This window comes from Eumetopias jubatus, unplaced genomic scaffold (genome assembly GCF_037043125.1).
Source record: "Eumetopias jubatus isolate StellerSeaLion01/CBP00866 unplaced genomic scaffold, mEumJub1_p1.0 scaffold_5, whole genome shotgun sequence".
In the NCBI taxonomy this organism is placed as follows: domain Eukaryota; kingdom Metazoa; phylum Chordata; class Mammalia; order Carnivora; family Otariidae; genus Eumetopias; species Eumetopias jubatus.
Genome location: NW_028274811.1, coordinates 123462154 through 123488983, shown reverse-complemented (window position 1 = coordinate 123488983; position 26830 = coordinate 123462154). Strand labels below are relative to the sequence as shown.

The 26830-nt window shown below is 33.8% G+C and overlaps 1 protein-coding gene across 2 annotated transcripts in view; it reads right to left on the bottom strand.

The window, feature by feature from the left end:
* Nucleotides 1–26830, bottom strand: part of RICTOR (RPTOR independent companion of MTOR complex 2) — a 120653-nt gene that overhangs the window by 37392 nt on the left and 56431 nt on the right. For both annotated transcript variants that reach the window (XM_028097926.2, XM_028097927.2), the window contains exons 6-15: nt 21464–21527; nt 16900–17026; nt 13740–13909; nt 8125–8192; nt 4366–4433; nt 3346–3428; nt 2120–2207; nt 782–872; nt 606–672; nt 389–469 (exon numbers count right to left, since the gene is read on the bottom strand). In XM_028097926.2, coding sequence (XP_027953727.1) covers nt 389–469; nt 606–672; nt 782–872; nt 2120–2207; nt 3346–3428; nt 4366–4433; nt 8125–8192; nt 13740–13909; nt 16900–17026; nt 21464–21527 — 907 coding nt within the window. The remainder of the gene's footprint in view (nt 1–388; nt 470–605; nt 673–781; nt 873–2119; nt 2208–3345; nt 3429–4365; nt 4434–8124; nt 8193–13739; nt 13910–16899; nt 17027–21463; nt 21528–26830) is intronic.

The window sequence follows — 26830 nt, the reverse complement described above, 5'->3', positions numbered from 1 at the left end:
TTTCTAAAATTCAGGCACTGATTGCCATATCAATTCCACTGCTACCTGACTAAATATCTAGTTTTGTAATTTCTTGCTTATTAGGCAGGTCTGAGATACATTAAGATTTATAAGACTCAAAATGTCAACATAAAAGTGAGTATAAAAATATTCAGTACTTTTTAGTTTTTACATGTTCCATTTATAGAACTAGCTGTACCATATACATGCACATACTATATGTACATATATGTATAGACAGATACAAGGCATCAAGGGCTCTTTGCAATGCAAAGACAAACACTTTTCAAAAAAAGCAAATTTACTTTTTGAGATACTACAAAGTAACATTATTTTATAAATTAAAACATTAATGGTAGGAAACATAATCAGAAGTTGCTCAACTTACCATATGTAAAAGCTCTCCTAAAAGGATGGTAGCTCTAACTGAGATATGGTCATCACTGTTTGTTATCACTTCAACCAAACCCTTTGAAAATAAAAAGAAAATATTATTGTTGCAAAATAGTAAGTAGGAACACATTTACGGATCCTATATGCTTGTTGCTCTGAAAGAACCTTGTCAGAGAAATTTAAAAAAATAAAATAAGGTTTATAAATCTTACCTCTAGAAGTCCATTACGAATAAATGCAGAGAGTATCAGTGCCAAATAATTATCCATGAGGTCTGGCCTAGAAATAAACACAGTACAGAAGCAGTTTAGATACTGTTCAATATGTTACATAATTTAACATAAAAACAGCAATTGTAATAAATTTGAACTATTCCTCTAAATCCTACCTGGATCTGGCACGATGAGGAAGAATAGTTTTTGCCTCAGCTGCTACAAAGCCATCTGAAAGCCTCCAACTGTCCTGGAATCTGCCTGGATCTAAAATAGTTAAAATTAGGTAGTTAGAAGAAAATGAGAAATCACTAAAACACATCAGTTACCATCAGCTAGTCAGGCTATAAATAATGTTGTAAAATGTTGGTTAAAAAATAGACTGAGGGGTGCCTAGGTGGCTAAGTCGGTTTAAGTGTCCGACATTGATTTTGGCTCAGGTCATGATCTAGGGGTTGTGGGACTGAGCCCCACATGGGGCTCCTGGTTTAGTGGGGAGTCTGCTGGAGATTCTCTCTCTCCCTCTGCACTGCCCCTGTCCCTGCTAAAAACAATAAATAAATCTTAAAACAATGTTTAAAAAAAGGACTGAAAAGGCATACAGAAAATAAATGATTTACTGATGTACACAGATCTAAACATCTTTCATTTTGGGACTTAGGAGTCATTGGCTAAAATAAAATTATAGCGAGAATTAGATAATCTAATTTCTTTCTTTGCCCATTTTTCTACTAATTTCACTGCTCATTTGCAATACCTAGGTGATGATATGAGGTTTTATTTTTATATTAATTTAATGCTATGATGATGCAGTAAGAAAATGGTATGCAGCCATCAAAGAAAACAAAATCTTGCCATTTGCAACGACGTGGATGGGACTAAAGGGTATTATGCTAAGCGAAATAATTCAATCAGAGAAAGACATGTATTATATGACCTCACTGATATGAGGAATTCTTAATCTCAGGAAACAAACAGAGGGTTGCTGGAGTGGTAGGAGGTAGGAGGGATGGGGTGGCTGGGTGACAGACATTGGGGAGGGTATGTGCTATGATGAGTGCTGTGAATTGTCTAAGACTGATGAATCACAGACCTCTACCTCTGAAACAAATAATACATTATATGTTAAAAAAAAAAAAAAGAAGATAGTAGGAAGGGAAAAATGAAGGGGGGAATCAGAGGCAGAGACAGACCATGAGAGACTATGGACTCTGAGAAACAAACTGAGGGTTCTAAAGGGAAGGGAGGTGGGGGGATGGGTTAGCCTGGTGATGGGTATTAAAGAGGGCGCGTACTGCATGGAGCACTCGGTGTTATATGCAAACAATGAATCATGGAACACTACATCAAAAACTAATGATGTAATGTATGGTGATTAACATAATAAAATTTGAAAAAAAAGAATGGTATTTAATATTTAGTTTAGTACTTTGCCTTTGAGGGATTCTGTGTATTAGCTAAACCATCTTAAAATCACAGTATATGAGTAGATACAAATGGGCTTCAGTACTTACCTACACTGAGCAGTGCTTCTATGAATTCTTCAGTCACAACAGGTAGAGGAAGACGAAATATATCATAGAGCACTTCAAGCAGACCTCGCTGCAAGTGCAAATAAATACACTTCATTTATTTTTATGGAATGAATCTTCCTTTAAATTTAAAGATTTAAAACAGATGTTTTAAATGTCCTATTCACAGAAGAAAACCTGATAAAAACAGAACTCCGTATTTCAGAAACTTGCCATCTCAGGCCTATACTCAAGAAGAGATAACTACGGCGTGCTTACTACATATACAATTTAATCTTTTCAATTAACCTCTTATTATCCCCATTGCAGTACATATGGAGAAATAGATTTACAGGTTAAACGTAATTTGCCCAAGGTCATGGAGCTATAAAGACTAAAATCAGGAGTCAAAGCTCAGTGGGCCAGACTCCAAAAACCATGTTCTTTCACCATCTGTGAAGTAAAGAGTCAAGTGAATTGCCCCAACCTTTAGTTCCCTGCTTATAGTTCCTTCCATCTATAATCATGTCTTTCCATTCCCATGGTCTAAAGGCGTTTCAGTTCACATTTTAAGCAAGGTACTCCTAGCTAGTATTTTCTTAATATTTTTCAACTCCAGGTTTGGTTCAAATAAAAAAACAAGAAAAGTGCAAACTGTATTTTTTTGAACACAAAACAAAAACATTTAAGTGGAAAAGGAAGAACCACTGAAGAGTTCATTTTTTTCTCTCCAATTTCAATTTGTTTTAGCTGTTTAATATAAATTGCTATGCACTAATAATTTAGGACTCTATCTAATAAATAAGCATATAAATATTAACAACTCAATTTTAATGAAAACCACCACTCATATTAGAAAAACTTAAGTTAGAAGGCATAAGGTACATAAATACTGTATTTACTTTTTACTAAATATATTTCTGTATTGCTTGAACCTTTTACGAGAATGCCCTTTTCTGTTTGCATTTTTTAATGAATAAAACATAATTTCATATTTTAATCCAGTTTTTAATTCAGCCGCATTTCCTAACAACATCACTATTTCAAATCATTTGTATTAGCCTTAGGGTTCAACTAAGTAGTATACATTCATTAATGTATTTTTTTCAATGCTCTATGATACAGATGAACAATTCATGAGGAAAAAGCAACACCTAAAATAACTTTTTACAATTAATTTCCTCTGTTAAAAGTCTGGGAATGAAACAATTAGAGTAACTTTTGCCTACCCTTATTTCCATATTTGGTATACAAAGTACTCCAATTAGAGACTGGATCCCAGAGTTGCCAGGTTTACATAAATTAATAATACCTAAAGAGGATAAAAAAGAAAAAAAAATCACTGATTTAAATTTCAAAAGAAAAAATCTACAGCAATGTATTCATAATATAAAATCTGTGGTATTTTTCCAGATAACTCCAAAATTATGCTATTATTTGGTTATAAGTAACATTTCCCTACTGACTAGAGATTATCAGTAATTTTACCATTTAAATTCCTTCTTCTGCTTGTTGCATACCCAAAAAAGTTCATCAATCTGACTGCCTACTACTCCTGCTTGCTGATGTCTCAGGGTCAGAATACTGGAGAGAGTAGGACAACATTCTGTCTCTCTTACCTAATACCTTCTTAACCTAAAATGAAGTTAAAAAATCTGCTTGGCATTTGTCTTTTGAAATTTTAAGTGGAAGAATTAAGTCAAACAATTTAAAGCACACTAATATCATGTCACAAAGGAAGATATGTGAACAGCCAATAAACACATACAAAATATTCAGTATCATTAGTCATTGGGTAAATCTAAGTAACATTCACAATTAGATACCATCACACACCCACCAGTATGGCTAAAATGTAAGAGGACATGAAACGCTGGCAAAGATGCAGAGCAACTGGAACTTATAAACACTGATGATGGGAGAATAAAATATGTAAGTATTTTGATAAAAAGTCTGGCAGTTTCTTATAAAACTAAACATATATCCACCTTGTGATTCAGCAATTCCATTTGGGTATTTACTCAAGGCAAATGGAAAGCTCATGTCCACAGAAAGACTTTTTAATCACCCAGGTAATCACTAGCACACTGACTTACAGTCAATTTTAGTAATTTTGTACAAATCCCTCACTCTAATAATAACATACAAAGTTAAAACTAGGTTAACATCTAAATTAGATGCTGCAATAGTAATTTAACATTTGAAAAAATAACCAAGTTTTTCTTATTAAGCAGCACAGAGTAGCTTACCTGCCCATGACCGGAATGTTGCTATGATTCCCATTTTACTGGCTAGAAACCTTGCTTCTCTGTCTTCTCTGGCGGGAGCGCGCAAGGGGCAGAGATCAAAGAAATTAAATGTGAAAATAAAAAGTGAGATATTCCTCTACTGTATCAGGAAAAAAAACTATCATTAGTTAACATTCAAATATTTACACAGGAAATAAAACATGTTAAAAAAAGAAAAAAGGTCAGATCTACCTCAAAGAAAATTACCCAATTATATACTGACCCCCACCCCAATTTAAAATTCCCAACATAGTTTGGAGCATCTGGCTGGCTCAGTCAGTAGAGCATGTGCCTCTTTTTTTTTTTTTTTTTTAAGATTTTATTTATTTATTTGACAGAGACATGGTGAGAGGGGAAACACAAGCAGGGGGAAGTGGGAGGAGAAGCAGGCTTCCCGCTGAGCAGGCAGCCTGATGCGGGGCTTGATCCCAGGACCCTGGGATCATGACCTGAGCCGAAGGCAGATGCTTAACGACTGAGCCACCCAGGCGCCCCAAGCATGTGCCTCTTGATTTCAGGGTTATGAGTTCGAGCCCCACACTGGATGTGGAGATTACTTAGAAAAAGAAAGTAAAAATCTAAAATTCCCAACATAGTTTAAAATAAGTTATAAATTCTACTTTTCAATTTAGTTCTACTTTTCCTGCTCTTTCTGAAAACTATTCTTAGATACCTCATTAACACCTTTAATTGAGCACTACAGACAGCACCGCCCTATTTATTAAATAAGCATCCTTGTCAAAAGGCTACCCTTTAGCAAAGAAAATTACCTCTTACTTTTACCACATGTACACTTTTTTTTTTTTTAAAGCTTATTTGTTATGTATGTATGTAATCTCTACATCCAATGTAGGGCTCGAACTCATGACCTCAAGATCAAGAGTCAGAATGACATTCTCTTCTCACTGAGCCAGCCAGGTGCCCTACCACATGTATTCTCTTTACTTGAAAATTCTTGCCCCAAACTTATTTCAGCATTTCTTTTCTTTTCTTTCCTTTTTTTATTTCAGCATTTCTAACATGCAAGCTCAACAATCCATATATTCACCGATATTAAATAACTAGATATTAATATCACCAGCTATTTTTTTCTAATTGTGTATCCAAATATCTCACTGTTCTTTCTTATGCAATAGTTTATGACCATTAATCAAGCAAGAGACTATTTATATTCATTAAGTATTTTCCACTGGCTTATGGCCAGTATCAATACTTAATAGCAATCTTATACTATTTATGCCACCTCAACCACCTCCATTCTCTCAACTGTCTTTTTCTGTGCTAGCTTTTTGTCTTCCCTAATAAAGTCCTTAACAATTCTGAGAATACAGAACTCCAGAGAACTGGGAAAGAAAAAACAGAGGGGGTGGATTAAAAAAAAAAAAAAGACAGAAAATCAAGTTAAAAAACAGTGAGCAATCAGTCTGCAAAAGAAAAATGAAACACTTAAAAAGACACACTAACAAGCCACACTAAGCTCTACAGCATCAAATAAGTGAGAATATAAGAGAAACTAAAATGAGGAGGTGGGGTGGTGGAAGAAATGAGAATTAGACAACTATGGGATAAAGCTTTCAGTGCTCCTTCTCTTAAAAATATTAGTGACAGGGGCACCTGGGTGGCTCAGATGGTTGGGCATCTAAGGCTCAGGTCATGATCTCCAGGTCCTGCGATGGAGCCCCACATCGGGGTCCCAGCTCAGCGGGGAGTCTACTTCTCCCTCTCCCTCTCTCTGCCTCTCCCCCTGCTTGTACTCTCTGCCTCTCTCTCTCTCTCTCAAATAAAGGAATAAATCTTAAAAAAAAAAAAAATGTTAATGACAGGAGTGCCTGGGTGGCTCAGTCGGTTAAGCGTCCAACTCTTGATTTCAGCTCAGGTCATGATCTAGGGTAATGAGATAGAGCCCCGCATCAGGATCCAGGTTGAGCGTGGAGCCTGCTTAAGATTCTTTCTCTCTCCCTCTGCCCCTCCCCCCTGCTCATGCTCACTCTCTCTCAAAGGAAAAAAAAGAAAAGAAAAGAAAATGTTAGTGACAAACTTACAGTAACTGTCTGGTAATCCATTCTCTAACCTATTTAATAAATTTGTAGTATTTTTAAAAAATATCTCCATTTTCCCTTGTTCCCTGGCCGTAATGTACCCATGCTCCAGAAACTACCCATACTCCAGGAACTAAATGAAAATAAAGTACAGAACCAAACAGATAAGGAAGGATTTTGGTGGAATGTACCTTCCCCCTCCAACTCTAAAAAATAGCCAAGGCTCATCTCTCACTCATCCTGCTAGGTAGAATTCTAAAAATGTCTGCCATCCCCTCAAGATTCCATGCCCTAATCCCTGGATCCTGTGAATATGGTATCACTGCCATGATTGTGACTAATTTAATGTTATATAGCCTGGCAGACCTTAAAAGACAGGGAGATCATCTGGTAGGCTTGATCTAATTGGAGCTTTCACTAGCTAGTGGCAGAGAAAGAGAGATTCAAAGCGAAGGATTCGAGGAATTTCTGTTCTGTTTGAAGACAGAGGGAGCCACGTGCCAAGGAAAGAGGGTGGCCTCTGGAAGCTGAGAGTAGGCCCCAGATGACAGCAAGGAGTCAGAGGCCTCAGTTTTACAATAGCAAGAAAATAAATTCTGCCAACAACCTGAATGAACTTAGAAATAGATTTTTCATCAGAACTTCCAGATAAGAGCTATGCCAGACTTCTGACCTACTGAACTGTGAGCTAATAATTTGATGTTATTTTAAGCTGCTACATTCATAGTAATTTGTCATGTAACAGTGGAAAGTGCATTTCTCCCATCACTAGGAGAATGTTAAGTAAGCGTTATCAGGAAAGCCAAGAAAGGGGCCTAAGAATTCCAATCCACAACTTAGTAGGGGTAAGATTTGAGAAATCTAAAATAAAGAACACCTATTTTGATTTCTTAGCTCAGGTCATGAAATGTTAGGGTATGATCAGTCCACAGTGATAGAAATGATTAAAGATATAAAACCACGATTTTCCATAAAAATGAAAAACAAAAATATCCCCATTTCACAATATTCTAAAACTTAAGAATTTTAAATTATATACTATCAAATAAGTGCTTATGTCTGCAATCCAACAATCCTACTAGAAAAAAACTTCACAGCACAATTTATTGTAAATAGCACCATCTGCAAAATCTTCACAGATAATACATCAATACATTGATCCCTGAATCAATTTATAGTTATCCCAGAATACCTCATGAACACGTGCTTTTCTCTCCAAAAAGATACTGAAAATTACCCTGCTTCATTTCTGGAAAACAACCTTTACCCTATCTCCTTTTATTTCCCCACTAACCTTCAAAATTCTACAGTATATATCTTTCTGCTTACTCAGTTTAAGGCAGCTCTTTATTCTACTCCCTGTTGTTATTTCACTCTTTTAGTCTCTCAATGTAATTATGCTAAAAATACATACAATAGGAAAATAAAGATCTAGGTTTCTACTGCAGCCTATCTTACATTATTTTAAATAAGAGATTAATTCTGAGTCTTTCAATTTCTCGTAACTTATTTTTAATTTTTTAAACCACAGCTAATTATGAGAACTACAACATAACTATGAAATAGGAAATTTACTTAAACTCACATTGCTCTGACTCTACATGCAATCAGGCAAATCTAAAAGCTTTAACAGCAACATACACACTTCCTTATAAAATTACTAGGAACAAATGGTACTTACTTGAGTTGTCCTTCAGCTGTATCTGGACTGTGTCTGTAGTGAAAATCAGTATAGGGTGCTAAAATTCGCTAATAAAAAAAAGGAGGAAAAGAAGAAGGAAAAAAAGAGACCTTATTATAAAACACATTCTTCCTGTAACAAGTTAAAATTAATTTAATTTCTCTGTATCTTTATTGGGTATGCTGTTTGAGAATTTAGTTCTTCAAACTCATCACCAAGGAATATATGAGTAATTTTTTTATTTTAAGATTTTATTTATTTGACAGAGAGAGAGACAGAGAGAGAGTGAGAGAAAGAGCATGAGCAGGTGGGGAGGAGCAAGGGGAGAGGGAGCAGGCTCCCCAGTGAGCAGGGAGCCAGATGCAGCCTCAATGCCAGGACCCCCGATCATGACCTGAGCTGAAGGCAGACCAGACTGAGCCACCCAGGCGCCCAATTTGAGAGATTTTTTTAATGTGCAAATTGAATTTCTGAACTTTTAAATTGAGGTATAGCATATATATAAAACAGTGCACAAGTCATGAATGTAAGGTTTGGTGCATTTTCTCCCACTAAGCCCATTCCTGTAACTAGCACCAGATGAAGAAAACATCGGCCTCCTTAAAGCGTCCTTATTCCCTCTTCAGATTCAGTCACTACCTACCCCAAGATTATTATCCTGACTTTTAAAACTATGACTTAGTTGTGCTTACTTTTGAACATTACTAAGTGGTTCTATTTTATAAATTACCTTCTCCTTTCAGGGCTAGTATAAAAAAATCCAAGTTATTTGGTGTATTGTCCTTGTATTCAGCAATCTTGCCAATAAAGTCACTCATTTTAAACTTTTAACTACTAAAATCTCCCTTGCCAACTCTCCCGCCAAGCCTACTGCATTACTGTGGTCTAATTTTTAATATTAAATATAATTTAAAATACACAAGACATTATTAAATTTGCTTTCGACAATCAGTATTCTTTTATATTTAGTCATATATTTGCCTTTTCTGTCACTATTCATTCCCTCCTGCATTTCCTTGTTTGTCTTAGATCATTTTCCCTCTGAGGACTCCCTTTACTCTTTTATTCTTTGTGTGTCTCATTTCTCAATAAATGAGAAAAACAATAAATATTTATTATCTCATATAGTTCCTGTGAGTCAGGAATCTATGAGAGGCTTAGCTATGCAGTTATGGTTTAGGAGCCCTCATTAAGATTGCAGTCAAAATATTGGTCAAGGCTAAGGCTACAGTCACCTGAAGATTTGACTGGAGCTGGAGGACCTGTTTCAAGATGGTTCACTCACAATGTGCTAATTGTCAGGAAGAGTTCAGCTCCTCCGCACAGGTACCTCCCCTTAGGCCGTTTTAGTGCCTTCCTGACATAAGACAAGTAATCCAAGAAAGAGTAGTGTGTGTTTGTTTTTTAAGATTATTTATTTATTTGACAGAGAGAGAGAGAGACAGAGAGAGACAGCAAGAGAGGGAACACAAGCAGGGAGAGTGTGAGAGGGAGATGCAGGCTTCCCGCGGAGCAGGGAGCCCGATGTGGGGCTCGATCCCAGGACCCTGGGATCATGACCTGAGCTGAAGGAAGACACTTAACGACTGAGCCACCCAGGCTTCCCAAGAGTAGTGTTTCTTTACATTCTGTTTGGTCTTTTGTTTTCTTAGTCTCAAAAAAGCTTTTATTTTACCTTTGTTTTTGAAAGACATTTTCTCTGGGTTAGGCTGGCATTTTTTCCTTTCAGTGTTCTAAAGATGCCACTTTACTATCTTCTAGTTTCCATGAGTTCTGTTGGGCATCAGCTATCAGACATGTTCCTTTGAAAGTAATATGGTTTCCCGCTCCCCTGGAGCTATTTTCAAGATTTTTATTTATCCTGGTTTTCAACAATCTTACCATGATGTGCCTACATGTTTTCTTTGTATTATCCTATTTGGAGTTTTGTGAGCTTTGTGAGCATGAAGTCTCATCAGTTTTAGAAACAAAAGTTCTGGGCATTGTCTCTTTGGATATTTGCTTCTGCTCATTTTCTCTTTCTTCTCCAAAGACAAAATTATGTTTCATCACCTTTGTTGTCTTCTATTCATCTCTTTCTTTTCCCTCTCTGCTTTACCCTGGATATTTTTATTGACTTTTCCTCTAATGTACTAATAGCTTCTTGTCCAAGATTAATTTTTCATTGAGTTCAGAATTTCATGTATTATATTTTTCAGTACTGGAACTTCCACTGAAATCATCTGTGTATTTCAATTATCTAGTCAAATTCTCCATTATTTCATCTATTTTCTTCCTTTTTTTTCTTCATTTTCCTGAACAAATTAAGCATGGTTGTTTTATTTTTTTTTTTTAAAGATTTATTTGAGAGTGAGAGAAAAAGAGTATGTGAGCAAGCACAGGACGGGAAGGGCAGAGAGAGAGGGTGAGACAGTCCTAAGCAGACTTTGTGCTCTGGGGCTCGATCCCACAACCCTGAGATCATGACCTGAGCTGAAACCAAGAGTGGGACGCTTAACCGCCTGTGTCACCCATGCACCCTGCATGGTTGTTTTAAAGTCTTTCCCTCTAACTGCACTATCTGGATCACCTGTGGGCATGTTTCTATAGAATGTTTTTCTTTTGGGTATTTAGTCAAATGGTCATATCTTTTTGCATGACATTCAATCAAATTAATTTATAAGTGAATGTCAGACACTGTGCATATTATAAAAGGTTCCAAATGATGTTACCTCCAACAGAAATGGTTTATCCTTTCCTCTGTTAGGTAGAATGGGGGGGGGGCTGATCATCTTATCCTTATCACCAACTGTGTTAAATTGAGACTACACTGTAATTTTGAGAAGACTGAGTATACCTTTGGTTTTCCCGTGTTCTTAAGTATAGTCTTCCAGGGCTTTCAACAGAGAGCTTAGCAAATATTTTTCTCCTTAGCAATGAGAAACTGGGAATCTTTTCTACATATTTCTTAAGTTTTGAATTTAAATCTTAGCTACCCATCCAGAAAAGCTTCAGAATTTGGGATATGTCAAGAACAAGAAATCAGCTATGAAATACCCAGTTTTGTCATTTTAGTACCATACAAATGCCAAGAGTTCCTTTGGTTTTTCTGATCCCAGCAAAGGCCTACCGGGATTTTCAGTTTTTCCAATTATATATTGATCAATAAATGGCCCCAAGGAAATAGTAATTGCATATAACCAGTGTAAATTCACTACTTCTTTCGGGCCTTTCAACTGTTGCCCATGGCCCCTCCTAGAAAGCCTTCGCATTCTATGCACTGGGGACTACAGCATATTCCACTGTGCTTTCCTCAGGTTTTGACATCTTGGCTTTTGCCCTGCACAGTCTTGTTTCAGCAAATACCTAAAGGGGTACATCAGACTTAGTCCAGCGACTTTTCTTATCTCTGGGCTTACCATACCTGCATGACTGCAAAATACTCTGGTCTACTAGGCCCACATCATGTTCTTAACCTTTAGCCTGTGCCCCAAATCTGCAAATGCCCCCAAGGGCATCTGTAGATAGATATTCAGGGCAACTCTCAAAGAATCTTCCCTCTCGCAAATTTCACTCTCTGGCCCTTACTGCTTTCACAGCTCTACACTGCTTTAAATATATGACTTTCATAATTATTCCACTTTTCTAGTTTCCATAGCAGATGCTATGAACTACCTTATTCTACTCTGAAGTGTAACTTTAAAAGATACAGTTTTTAAAAATTACTATAAAAAATTACAACTGATTTACAACCCTTACAGACTGTCTATTCTGGTAACATTATATTATATCCACACATTTTCCTGTCTGAGGTCAAAACATATCACAGATAGCAGAAATAAAAGCCAGGGTAAATTTAAAAAGGGATTTTTTAAGAGGAGGAAGATTTGCGCCTAACAACAGATATAGCAGCACTGAAAATAGCTCCTTTGTATGGAGAAATGGAAATCAAAGTACGAATTTGGAATCAAAATTTGTAAAATATAATTAATAAAAACGAGGACAATGTTCTCTGAGCAGACTATATAATGAAGATAATGATATTAAAGTTGATGATGAAGAATAATATCCAAGGTAACCAGTATTTCTTGAATATTTACTATGTGCTAGGTACTGAAGTACCTACATTAGAATTTTATGTAGATTAGAATTAACATATGTAAAGAACCCGGAAATAATAACTCATTATAAGCATTACATGAGTGTTAGCTGGTGGTATTACTACTACTATTATTATTATTATTTATTGTTCACAATAATTCTTTAAGGTGAAAGCCATGACCTTCATTTTACCTAAGAAAAAACGGGTCCAAGAGAGTCTCATAACTTGTCCAAGTCATAAAGCTAGTAGGTCATAGAGCAAAAAAATCAAAACCAGATCTGTATAGCCCAAAGTCTTTGCTCTAAATCACTATGCTATTCTGGGGGGATCTTGTTAAAGGAGAAAAGAACAAACATTTGTGGTTTTAAAGAAATAGATACAAGCAAAGACACTACTTAAATGCCTACCATATTCTTTTGAGGTTTTTTTTTTTACTTAATAAAGGCTTTGCTAATCTGCTTTATAATTACATAGGAATAAAAAACAGGCCTATACATATTATCTTCCTTTACTGTAATCATCTCACCAATCCTAAAATTATAGTTCTACTTGATTAAAAGAAAAAAAAAACTTACACTAAACATATGATAAAATATCAAAAATGCTAGTTTATCCCAATAGACTCCCATAAATGATGACTGTATTTGAAATCACTTATTGAGGAGAAAATTGTACTTATTTATTAGTTAATGATAAAAGCTGTCACTTTTATAATCTCAAATACTTCTACTGGCCCTAATAAAACCAGAACTATGAGATTTAAGACAAATTTCATAAAATGATTTAGGCATACTCGCTAAAGAACAATACTATACTTTATACTTTGCATAATTTCATACCCAAATATAAACAAAACATTGGTTTAATCTTACTCTGAACGGCATCTGCAATGGACAACAATGTAGTACATTCACAGAAAAACTGTTAAGATTAGTTTGCGGTAATTCTGTTCCAACCTCCACTACACACTTTATTATAAAAAAAGAGTACATAGCAGTCTTATTATTTTAGACTTTAAAAAAACACTGAATTAGTAAAAAAAAAAATTAAATTGTAGTGTATTTTAAAAAGAAAGATCTGTATTCTATTTCTTTCAAGTATATATGGTCATTAGTTGCTAACAAGTGCTTCTAACCAGAGAATTTTAGCATGGGTTAATAAATAAAGAGTATATAATTAGCGGGAGCTATTCACACAATTAACATACTAAAGTTCTTAAAAAGAAATGGTTCTCTTAAGTAGGTAAATGTATATGCAACCTTACTTGTGCTTTAATTGGCTTAATAAAGTTTTCACAGATAATAAAAAAATAAACTTCACTTTACATGTTGATGAACTATTCTTGAGAATAATATTTTCAATTCAGTCCAAACTGAATAAGCTATAAAATATTGCTGGGGATAAGTCAGTCTTAATTAATTTGTTTGATAATTAACGTGCTTAAGTTAATAGTTAACTTAAAAATTTCAAAGTAAGACTATGTATGGATTTAAAGCCATACTGTAAAGCTAGAAAAGGATATTAAAGTTCCTACCTCTAATTCTACATCAGCTCGCACATACTGTCGGGTCTTTGGATGATTAAGGAGGTGCAAAATTGTAGTAATGAGGGCCTCATTTATTCGACTTAATTGGCAATCAATCACATTTTTCAGGATGGTGTTTAGTCCACCTCGAAGCGCCACCACCTCTGGATTCTGAAGTGCTAAAATAAAAAAGAAAAACTTAATAAAGTATATAGGGGATAAATAATAAAAAGTAATCAGAAATCTGGGATTTTATCTTGAAACAATTTCCTTTCTGACTTGAAAAACTTTCTAGTCAAAGACATTTAAAACATGGATAAAATGTATCTAAATAAGAGTCATTGAATATACTCTTCCCAAAATCCTAATTTTTTTTTTTTAAAGTCACTGAATTGCTTTTTTTATATCCTTTGTCCATATTTTACTGGAATGGTTCTTCTTTCCTATCAATTGCAAGAAGTTGCTCATTTAATGTGGATATATTAGCCGTTCGTCTATTTCACAGCTTTTCTTTGCTTTGCAATTTAACTTTAGATTTTAATCTCAGATTTTAAACTCAGAAATTCCTCCCTTACTTCAAAGATCAGGCATTTTCTGACCATGCCCACACATACAACTGTGTGCTTTAAATGAGTTCATGATTAACATTCCAGTTTTCAATCTGTCAGGAAATTGAGTTTTGCTTAATATTGATAAATTCAACTGTTTTCCAAATGTTTAATCAATTATCCCAGCATGCTTCCCAAACTGATTTTATCCTTTTGATATACTGAAGTTTTCTATATACCAGAGTCTGCAACTCAATTCCTTTTCATTTTTCTCTCTCTTAATAACCTAGCTTAATAGTTTTTGTAAAAATACATTAAAAAAAAAAAAAACCCTTTCCCTTCCCTTCCATTATCGTTTCTCAAAAATGTTTTCATGGTTGGATCTCTCATGTTTATTCTAGCCTAATTTTAGAATTAGGTTTCTTCTGTTTTTTTCTAAATTGAGGTATATATAATTACTTGTAGTATAATTTACAGATCTTAATGGTACAGTTCAATAAATTTTGAACAATTTTTATACTCTTGTAACCAATATCCAATCAAGATACAGAAATTTCATCATCCTAGAAAGTTCCCTCATACCACTTTTCAAACAGTATCCCCTCCACTACACAACCAGTGTTCTCATTTCTGTGTTATTAAGAATCAAGTTGACGTGAAATTCAAGTGTCAAAAGTACTCCTCCAAGACACATGCACAAGTCATACATGTTTCTTATCAAGTTTTATTTGTTATATATAGTTTTCTTTTCTACTTTGAAAATAGTATCTTTTTTCTCTAATATATTTACTGATTTTATTGCTGAAACACAAAATAAATCTAATCAAATCTGTATTTTCACCCACTTTCACTGTCCTGAACTACTTAAGTTCTGTTTTTCAGTTGATTCAGAGTTTTCTAGATATATCATATACAATATGTAAACTTCATCTCATTTATTTTAATTTACTAACCTGACTGAAAGTTTTCAGCAATACTAATTTATTAGGAATTAAAAGTTTATAGTATTTATACAGATCCACCATTAAGAATAATACAGTGTTGATCTGAAATAAATATTCTAGTATGTTAACAAAGGGTTTTTATTTTATTTTATATATGTGTATAGGTCTGTGTGTGTGTATGTATATCTATGTGTATATGCATATAAAATGATAGTTTCATTAAAAAATTGGTAGGTTTCCATATTTTAATACTTTCAATTAGATTACAGTATATAACTCTGTTCCTTGAAATAATTTTAAGACAAAACTACCTGAATGAGTCTTTTTGGAGGCAATTATTTCATTAAGTACTTCTATGGTTTTTAACTGTTGTGTTTTCTACTTTTTGAGTCAACTGGAAATAAAATTTTCTCTGGAAATCCATTCATTTCAATAAGATTTTCAAATATTTACAAAATTGTTTCAGAATTAAAAAAACTATTATTTTTTCTTCCTCATTTGTATATTAATCTTTTCTTTCTCAGACTTTCATGTTTTTCAAACATTAGTGTATGTTCGTGTACCCGTGTATGTTTCTCTCCAACTAACATAGATTATTTTAAATAATCAGTCTTGTTCTCTAATTAAATTAATTTTTAATTTAATTAATTTCATTGTTGCTTTCCTCCTGCTTACCTTAAAATTGATTTTTTTCCCTTCTTTTTCGATTTCTTGGGTTTATACACTTATTTTCATTGTTTTTTGCTTATGTATAAAAGCATTTTTTATGATAAGAAGTTAACTGAGTATAGCTTTCCAAGCATCCCATACACTGACATGTCAAATTTATTTTCAAAATGTCCTTAACTTTCCGACTTTGTCTATAAATCAGTATGTACTGTGAACAGTACCTTTAAATCTTCAATAATAGGGTTTGATTCTCTTAAAATTTAGTTTATGATTTTGTTATTGTTTACTGTATCAAGAGTGAATGTAACCTACATCAGCTCTACTTTCGGTGGGAAAAAAATTCTCTTGTCATTTAAAATTATATTTTTTGGTTTTAAGTGAGGTTGAACTTTTTAAATTTGTTGATTAGCCATATATTTGAGAATTATTTATTTTTCCTATTGATCTGTATATAAATAAGTTATTTACCTATCATGTTTGTAACATTTATTTTTGTTTGTTCCAGCACTGCATGTTTTTTTGTCTCCTTATAATAAAATCTATAGCTGCTGAAATCTGTTTATTTCTTCTGATAATTCAAGACTCCTTTTCCTTACAGTGATCAGATAAATGCTCATCCATTTTTTCCCTGTTTTTTCCCCATTTAACTTTAATCCTTTTGCATTTAGATTTTTTTTTAATGTATGATAGTTTGTTTTTTAACTGATATTAAGATATTGTGTGGTTAACTGTCTGAGAGAACCAGACTTAAAGCAATTTTATTCTAAACACTAGAATTTGGACAATTTCTATATTCCTATAAACAAAATTTTTCATATCTTTGTAGCAATAACTAAGAATTCATTCATGAAAGGCATTTTAAAATGTCATATTCTTATATTCTTTCTAAAACACTATATTTTTATTACTGGGAGAAAATTCTGACCCAGTTCACATTAAAAAATGTTACATTCTTATATATACACTTCCTAAAATGCTTCATTTTTATTACTTGAAGAAAATTCTGACCTAGTTCACATATAATGGCAATGCATGCTCGGACCATTCTGTCTCTTTCTTGAAGTCCATCATTTCCAACTGCTATTAATGAGTTGGTCACAGAGCTAGGAAACAAGGAAGCATTCACAGTAATCATCTGTAACAAGGAGGAATCAGAAAAAGAAGTTATTTACTTCATAATACATGTTTAAAAGCTATTTTGTTCAGATTGAGGTGTTTATAACCATAGAACATTTGTAAGATCCAGGCATCAAATTTACTCTTCTTCATATGAACATTTCAAAGGGTTAGTGTAATGAAAACTGATGCAATAAATGTTAATATTTGTTACTATGGGAAAATGCTGGCTTTTTTTCTAATAGTTCAGACTATAAATCAATTAAATGACAAGATTTAATGTTTCTGAGAGTCTAAGCTCCTCTCAAATAGGAACTGTATTTTATACAACTTTTCAGTACCTAGACAAAGGAAATCAGTGGTAAAAACAGCTGTCAACATGCTTACTGTACAATTCCATTCCTGACTCTTCCCCATGTAATTGCCACCAAGCCCTGTCCTACCAATTTACCTCACTATCCATATTCTCTCTCCCATCAAACTCTAACTTGGGTCCTCATTCTTTCTCACTTTACTGCAACAGATGCCTAATCTTCCCATCTCCTACCATCACTTGTTGCTATGCGAAAAGGTAAAGTTAGTAATCTATAATCTATTTTTAATATTTCAAAAAGTATGATGCAAATAGTATATTTCTGGTGAAAAAACTTTGGATGAATCTCACTTTAAATGAAAAGTTTAATTGGCAATAATATATTTGGAATACTGAAAGTAGCTAACATATCTTCAATGTGGAAATTAGAAAGAAAACAAATTACATAGTTAATAACTATGTATGACTAATAAAGACTGGTAGATGAACAATTTCAAAATAACAGGTCTCTGGGGTAGGGATAATTAATTTGTATTGGATGTTACTGGATTTATAATCCTATGTATCAAGGGCAAGTGATTCCCTAAATGAATCCCTTTCAACTATAAAAAATCTGTTATGTTAATCTCTTATTACATGAATAAATAATATATGAGGAAAATTGATGGTTAAATTAGGCAGGTAGTAAGTATAATTTCAACTGGATAAAGAGTAGTAACAGCTGAGGGCCGCCTGGGTGGCTCAGTCGTTCAGCGTCTGCCTTCGGCTCAGGTCATGATCCCAGGGTCCTGGGATCGAGTCCCGCATCGGGCTCCCTGCTCTGCGGAGAGCCTGCTTCTCCCTCTCCTACTCCCCCTGCTTGTGTTCCTGCTCTCGCTGTGTCTCTCTGTCAAATAAATAAATAAAATCTTTAAAAAAAAAAAAAAGAGTAACAGCTGAAAAGTGGAAAATTATATAGAAAATGAGAGAGACAAAAACCAAGAAGGATTCCCTGGATTGGAGAGAAAGGGAAAAAATAAAATAAAATCATAGAGGGCGCCTGGGTGGCTCAGTCGTTAGGCGTCTGCCTTCGGCTCGGGTCATGATCCCAGGGTCCTGGGATCGAGCCTCACATCGGGCTCCCTGCTCTGTGGGAAGCCTGCTTCTCCCTCTCCGACTCCCCCTGCTTGTGTTCCCTCTCTGTGTCTCTCTCTGTCAAATAAATAAATAAAATCTTTTAAAAAAATAAATAAATAAAATAAAATAAAATCATAGACACTGAAAATGAGCACACAAACAAAAAATCTTCCAAATGAATGAGACAGGAGAAAGAGAAGGAAAAATAACATGAATATTGCTTAATTACTCATGGAATAAGTTATCCTAAAGCAACAAATGTTTCTTCCTTTTCTTTAAAATAAAGAAGATTAATACTTCAATAGAAAATTTTAAAACTTTTAAAATGCATACAAAAAAAAAACACAGTGACCTAGCCATTATAATATTAACATTAATTTCTACTAGCTCAGTTGCCAAGATGTTGCTGAAAAAAAGAAATATGTGCTTTGGTTGTTAAAAATACTACTGAAATTACAGTTCCTCTAACCAACAGAGGCCACTATTCATTCAGCAAGTATGCTTCCCTTTTAACTCTATCTGCTGTTAGCTAAACCAAGGAGGAACACTGCACCGCAATTTTTCCTCTGAGCCTACATCCTACTATCAGGTATAAGCAATTTTCCTGCTCTTGGATTCACAAATGATATCTGCCTCAAATTAGTCTGTATTTTAGAAGATAACAGAAGAAAATAATATTTTTGTAATAGCATTACTAAATTGTTAAGGGTCTGCTTACTTTTACTGGGCTGTTTTATAAACTAAATTGTATCATGCCAAAACATTTTACAAAACTGAAATAAAATATTTACTGAATAACTCAAAGCTGAATTTAATTGCTTGAATCTATCTGGAATTGTCTTTACTTCTGAATGCAATTGTTAGGGTAGCAATTTTCAAAGTTTGGTCCAGGAAACAAGGGTCTCTAGGATATTTTCAGAGATTCTGCGAAGTTAAAATTATTTTAATAATAACACAAAGACATTATTTGTCTTTTTTACACTCAGTCTCTCACAAGTATATACTGAAGTTTACCAGAGGCTCCACTGAACATGAAATCACAACAGACTGAATGAAGCAAATATGACAATCCAGCTCCTACCTTCCATCAAGACAAACACTAAAGACATTTGCAAAGATCTAAAATAATGCCATTCTGTTAAGTTTCTTTTTGGAAAATATATTTTTACAAAAATATGTTTATATGTGATGGGTTATTTTTAATATGCTAATATATATTTTAATTGCTCACTTATAATTCCTAGTATGATAAATATTGACATATATACCTCAAATAGCCAGAAAGTTATTCTAGGTTCTTCAGAAACAATTTTATTTTCTTATCTTGAATTCTCAAAATCATGGCAGTAGGAGAGACTATGAATAAGTAAAAACCATAAATCTAATTTTTAAATTTAAATTTGAGGAGTCAAATCACAGTTCCAATATGACACTTTACCTGCAACAAAAATACTGTAATCTATCTTCAATATCACTCTTACTAGAATTGTAAACTTCTTTTAAGACATTCATCCATTTACCTCTTCCTTACTATGCTCACCTGTGGGTATTATTACTAACCCCAAGCTGGACAAATGGAAGAAAAAAGAAAAAGAGGAGATCTAGTTAATGTACAAATTCAACACTCTACCATTCTGAAGTATGCACTGAATTCAAAGGTGGGTAAAGAGGAGAAGGGTTAAAAAAATTTTTTTAAATACTTTTAGATGTTTTTACATTAAAACTATATACTGCATACGTCTCATAAATGTTTAGGATGAAACATGAAAAAATTCTTACATAACTGTGTCCTAACCAAGTTAACTCTTAGTTAATTGTTTTGCCATTAGGGTATCACATTAAATAACAACAAAAAATTCCTTGAAAACCTATCATTAGAAGCATTAATGGGTTATCCCTAACACCCTTTGTTGCAGAATTTAGATTCTGACCTATCCTGTACAACGGTCTGAACTGCTTATCGAAACTGCCTATGGACTATATCTAAATTTGTCTTCAAAACAACCAGCTTGTAACTCTTTGCTACGTCCATTTAATGGCATTAACTCCAAGCATGCAAATAAGAGAAAAGTAGAGTGGGGAACAAGTAATCCTTTTTCTCCAATAATATATCAAAAGCAGTAATTTCATTTACATGGTTACTAAGGGAAGAAATACAGTAGTTCTTCCCCACTCCCTTATCCATGGGGGATATGTTCCAAGACCCCCAGTGGATACTGAAACCACAGACAGTACTGAACTCTATATATAAACTAAAAGTCCTGAAAGCCTTACCAGTAACATAAAGTCAATTAACATGTATTTTGTATATGTTTTATATACTATGTTCTTACAATAAAGGAAGCTAAAGAAAATGTTAAGAAAATCATAAGAGATAATACATTTACAGTTCTGTACTCTGTTTACTGAAAAAAATCTATATAAGTAGACCCATGAAGTTCAAAGGTCAAGTATACTATTTTTTACTGAACATATGTATCTATGATAGAGTTTAATTCATAAATTAGGCACAGCAAGAGATTAATAATAAAATAGAACAATTATACTATAATAAAATGTCTATGAATGGGGTCTCTCTCTCTCAAAATAGCTTACTGTACTGTACTCACCCTTCTTGTGGTGAGGTGAGATGATAAAATGCCTATGTGATGAGATGAGTGAGGTGATGATGTAGGTATTGTGACATAACATTACATATCTTCTAACCATATGGCAGAAGGAAAACCACGGTAACCAAAACTCTGGATAAGAAGTGGGGGTGAAGGATGGGGAGAAACTACTGTATTCTTTACAGTGAATATTTTATTAAAAAATATTGTCCTAGCTGTACACAGTCACATAAAGTAATTACACATTTATGCTCACCTCTAAGCTTAACAGACCTATTTAGCTCATATAATTTTATCAAACAAATATGTTTAATGAAATTTTTATATAAAGATTTCACAGAACAGTCTAAATCTAAAAATGTAAAATACTTAACATAAAAACCAAAAATCTACCTTCTCTCTCAGACATAGATCGTACCTTTCTGACTAATCGAAGTGCTTGTGTCCTCTCTACCTCGTTGCTCTGCTGTATGTCAATGCACCTAAATAATACACAAAATATTAAGTTATTGATAAAAATCTTATTAAACAATTTCTTTGTATAATACCACCAGATCAGACCTATCTTCATAATGTTAATACGGTATTTTAAAATTTTAACATGATTTTAACACCAGCAGACATTTATTTAGTTAATTTACATCCAGTTCTGATAAATATTTGCTATAATAAAACATTTCAAAACTATTTCATTTAAAACCCCAGAAAAGAATATAGTAATTTACAGAATTATATACATCAATAGAGAAATAATAAACATATTTATAAAGCCAAGTACCAGAAATCTACTGAAAAAAGAATTCACCTATCTTTGATAAAAATTTGCAATTTTATAAAAATTGGGAAGAAAAACATTTCCAGCTTATATTTTAGTTTAGATGTGATTTTTAGAGGCATATGGGTGTCTCTGTCGGTTGAGCAACTGGCTCTTGATCTCAGCTCAAGTCTTGATCTCAGGGTTGTGAATTCAAGCCCCGTGTTGGGCTTCACACTGAGCGTGGAGCCTACTTAAAAAAAGTGATTTTAACCAGGGCCTACATTTTATATATTACGACTATGTTAAAAGTCTTATATACTAGCCACAATAATTCTATTTTATGAAATATAATTTAATATCTAAATGCACTTCAAAAATTAATGCTCAGAAATCACTTAATTGACATTTTTCTGTAAAACTTATTAAATTACTCAATTTCTTAAGAGTCTTTGGTTTATGTAGACAAATAATTAATTTTTACTTATGTTTAGGTAGTTCACCATACTAATCAATACATATAGTTTGCTACTCAAAAAGCATTTCTTCTATCTGAATACAATTAAATCTAAAACAATTTTATTAAGAAATAAACAATTCAATTTGTGGCCACACCAGAGAGGCTGGATCAGACCACCCCGCTAGCCAAAAACAACTGTAAAGGGTAAGCAAAATACTTTTTTTTTAATTTTTATTTTTTTAAGATTTTATTTATTTGACAGAGAGAGACCCAACGAGAGAGGGAACACAAGCAGGGGGAGTGGGAGAAGGAGAAGCAGGCTTCCCACTGAGCAGGGAGCCTGACTCAGGGCTCGATCCCAGGACCCTGGGATCATGACCTGAGCTGAAGGCAGACGCTTAACGACTGAGCCACCCAGGCGCCCCACAAAATACTTTTTAAAAACTGTTAAAAGGGCAATGGATAATAATCCCTGGGAAGAGATGCACAAGCTCCACATCCAACCAGGCTTTGTCCCTAGGGGCACGTGTCAACAGTTTTAGGGGAACAGAGTCCCAGCAGAAGCAAAAGTCTTTCTAGACTGGAGAGACAGGTTGAACTTTAGTGCAGCCAATGTGGCTGTGACTTGAGGGAAAAAAATTCCAGAGAAAAGGAAACATGGGAAAGTGAATGCAAATCTTCATGCAATCTCCTCTCCAAGGCACTTGCCGATCTCTATGTTGTGCAAAACAAAGTAAAAATCCAAGGAACCAAACAAAAAGCTAATGCCAACAAGCTAAGGAAGTAAGCAGAAATTTGAGCAGGTACATACCACTCTAGATAGATATTATAGCTCAAGGCTGGTCAAGGTGAAGAGGTTCTGCTAAACACCTACAACTGTCATTTGAGATCCCAAAGAGCCACTCCGTAGATCAAAGGAAAAGCTAAAACTAAACTTTTTAACAAAATCAAATGTGATAAGCCAACATTCTAGAATAAACCTTAACTCTCTTAAGAGGAAAACAGCATGATCCAGAGCCAAAGATTTTGAATATGCAATATTCACATCCAATCATGTAATAATATGAGGTATGCTTTAAAATAAACAAAGGGTCAAGTACCTAAAAACCAAGAAAAGAAAAAGACAATAGAAATAGAGCACAAATGATTCACATGTTGGTGTTGTCATAAGAAGGCTATAAATCACTGTGATAAATATGATCAAGTAAATAGAAGGAAACATGGAGAAATAAAGCAGCGACCTAGAATCTTTAAATAAGAGTAAAACAAATCATAGAAATACAGTAACTGAAATTAAAAATTGAAGAGAATGATTTAATAGCAGGATGGAGGAAAAATACAGGTGAGTAGAAAGTAAACACATTAAAGTACAAAGATTAACAACAAAAACTGAAAATACAGTAAGAACATCAGAGACATGTGGAACAGTGAACAGATTCTACACTATACAGCTGGAGTATGAGAGGGTATGAGAGAAGAATGAATGAATACAACAGAAGAAAAACTTTAAAGTAGCCAGAAAAGAAAAAGATACATCACTTCAAAGAAGCAATAAGAAGAGACCACTTACTGTTCACCAGGTTAAAAAAAAAAAGTCCAGAAGACAATAACCTATTTAAAGCATTAAAAAATAGGAACTAGTCTTAAAAACAGCCTTCAAATATGAAGGCAAAATAGAAGCATTTACAGACAAAAAAAAAAAAAAAGATGATAGAATTCATCTCGAGTAGACCAGCACTAAAAGAAACAGTAAAGGAAATTTATTAAACAGAAAGTGATGCAAGATGAATAAAAATGTACAAATGCAAGAAGGAAGGATATTGGAACGGGTAAATAATGTAAATATCAACAGTTCCAGTTTAGGGGTACCTGGGTAGCTCAGCAGGTTAAGTGTCTGACTCTTGGTTTCGGCTCAGGTCATGATCTCATGGGTTGTAAGATGGAGCCCTGCACTGGGCTCCACACTCAGCAGGGTGCCTGCTTAAGATTCTCTCCCTCTGCCCCTCCCCCCATGCTCTCTCTCTCTCAAATAAATAAATCTTTAAAAATATATAACAATAGTTCCATTTTAAAACAATAACAAAACTATCTTGTAGGGCTACAAATACATGTAGAAATAAAAACTATAGCAGTAATACAAAAAACAGAGGGGAAATGATGTAAACTATAAGAGTTTTCCTCGATTGTTCTGGTTGTAATAAAAAAAACCTTAATATCAAGGATATGAGTTGTAATCTCTAGGGCAACTACTAAAAGAAGACTTTATAACCAAGATATTAATAGAAGAGGAAAATAAATTCTTGACTATTCCAAAAGAAACAGGAGATACATAAGAACAAAGAACAGATATGACAAATCTCAAAATACAAACTCAAATATATGAGAAAATTAACCACAAGATGAACAGACTCATAAACATACAAATCATTACACTGCATAAAGCCCACAGACCATGCATATAAAAATCCACTAGACAGTCTAAATATTCCAATTAGAGGACAAAGACAGTCAAACTAAATTTAAAAACAAACAAAAAACCTATATGATGTTTTTAGGCCAGAAACTTAAATGTAAGGATAAAAACAACAGAAAGTAAAAGGATGGTAAAAGATCTATCCTGCAAGCCCTAAATCAAAGTGAGTATAGCCATATTAAGATAATATGCATACTCAAGAGAAGTATTACTAGGAATAAAAAGGGACATTTCATAACTATAAAAAGATTAGCCCAATGTGAAGGTTTAACAATTCTAAATATGAACGTAGTAACAAAGCTTCAAAATATATAGGGACTAACAAAAGGAGAAAACCTGAATAGTACTATGTCCGCTGAAGAAATGGAATCCATAATCTTAAAACTTCCTTAAAAAGGGATGGCTGGGTGGCTCAGTAGGTTAAGCATCTGCCTTCGGCCCAGGTCATGATCCCAGGATCCTGGGATGGAGTCCCGCATCAGGCTCCTTGCTCAGTGGGGAGCCTGTCCCTCTGCCTGCTGTTCCCCCTGCTTGTGCTCTCTCTCTCTCTGACAAATAAACAAATAAAATTTTAAAAAACAAAAAAACTTACTGAAAAAGAAAACCCTATGCTCAGACAGATTCACTGGTGAATTCTACTAATCATGTAGGAAAAAAAGCAATACCCATCTTACATAAATTCTTCCAGAAAATATAAAAATAGGGCAATATTTCCCTAGTTGTTTTACAAAGCAAAAAAAAAAAAAAAATCCTGATACCACAACTAAACAAGGACATTAAAAGAATGGAAAAATATAGGCCAATACAACTTAGCTACAAAAATCTTCAACAAAATATTAACAAACCAAATTCAGTTAATATTTAAAAAGGACAAAACACACAGTTAACATGTGATGTTTACTTTAGGAATGCAAACAAGGAACATAAATCCACAAAAAGCCTACAGCAAGTATTATAAATAACGGCAAAGTACTGAACACTTTTAACCCGAGTTCAAGAGCAACCTCTGCACAGAAAACTACAAAATACTGTGGAAATTAAAGTTCCAAATAAATAAAGGCTTAGAATAGTCAATGTTATTAAGATATCAATTCACCCCAAATTAATCTAGAACTTCCATGCAATTACTACTAAAATCCCAGAATGTTTTAAGGAAATGGACAAGTTGATTCTAAAATTCATATGAAAATGCAGAACATAAAATAGCCAACAGTCTTAAGGAAGAAAAATTGGAAGACTTATACCAACAGATATTAACATTTACTATCAAGCTGCAGTCATTAAAACAGTGAGAAACGGGCAAGAATAGACAAATAAACTAAAAATAATACGGAACACAAAAACAGATCCATACTTATCAGTTATCTGGTTTACAACAGAAGTGTCAGTAATCTAGACACAGAGGATAATCTTTTCAATAAATCCTGCTAAAATGCACTGTATATCCATAAAAATAAAAATTATCATGACCTAACACCTAATTAAACATATATAGAGGAATAAAACCTTTTAGAAGAAAACACAGAAAGAATAGTATCTTCCAAAGAGTCCAAGAGCATTAACTACAAAATTGGATTTTATTAATTAGGAAAAGAGAAAAAGCAAAACAGACTGACTTGGAGAAGATATTGTCAAGACATGTACCTGAAAGGAATCATATCTGGAACATTAAGAACTCCTATATGAGACAGACAGATAATCCAATTTACAAATGAGCAAAAGACAAGGAGGATATTCAAATAACCAACAAACAAATGAAAGGTGCTTAACATCACTACTCATTAGGGAAATGCAAATTAAAACCACAATGAAACTCACAATGAACACTACAGCAGAAAGTCTACAATTAAAAACTAAAAGCAAGTGTTGATGAGAATGTAGAGAGACTGGAACTCTCAAACATTGTTGGTAGGAATATTAATCGGTACAATCACTATGGAAAACTGGTAGTATGTAGTAAAGCTAAATAGACATAAACCTATGACCCAGCAGTTCCACTCCTACATATATACCTAAGAAAAATGAGTACATATGTCTACCTACAAGAATATTCAGGGCAGCTTTATCCAAAATAGCCAAAAACTGAAAACAAACCAGA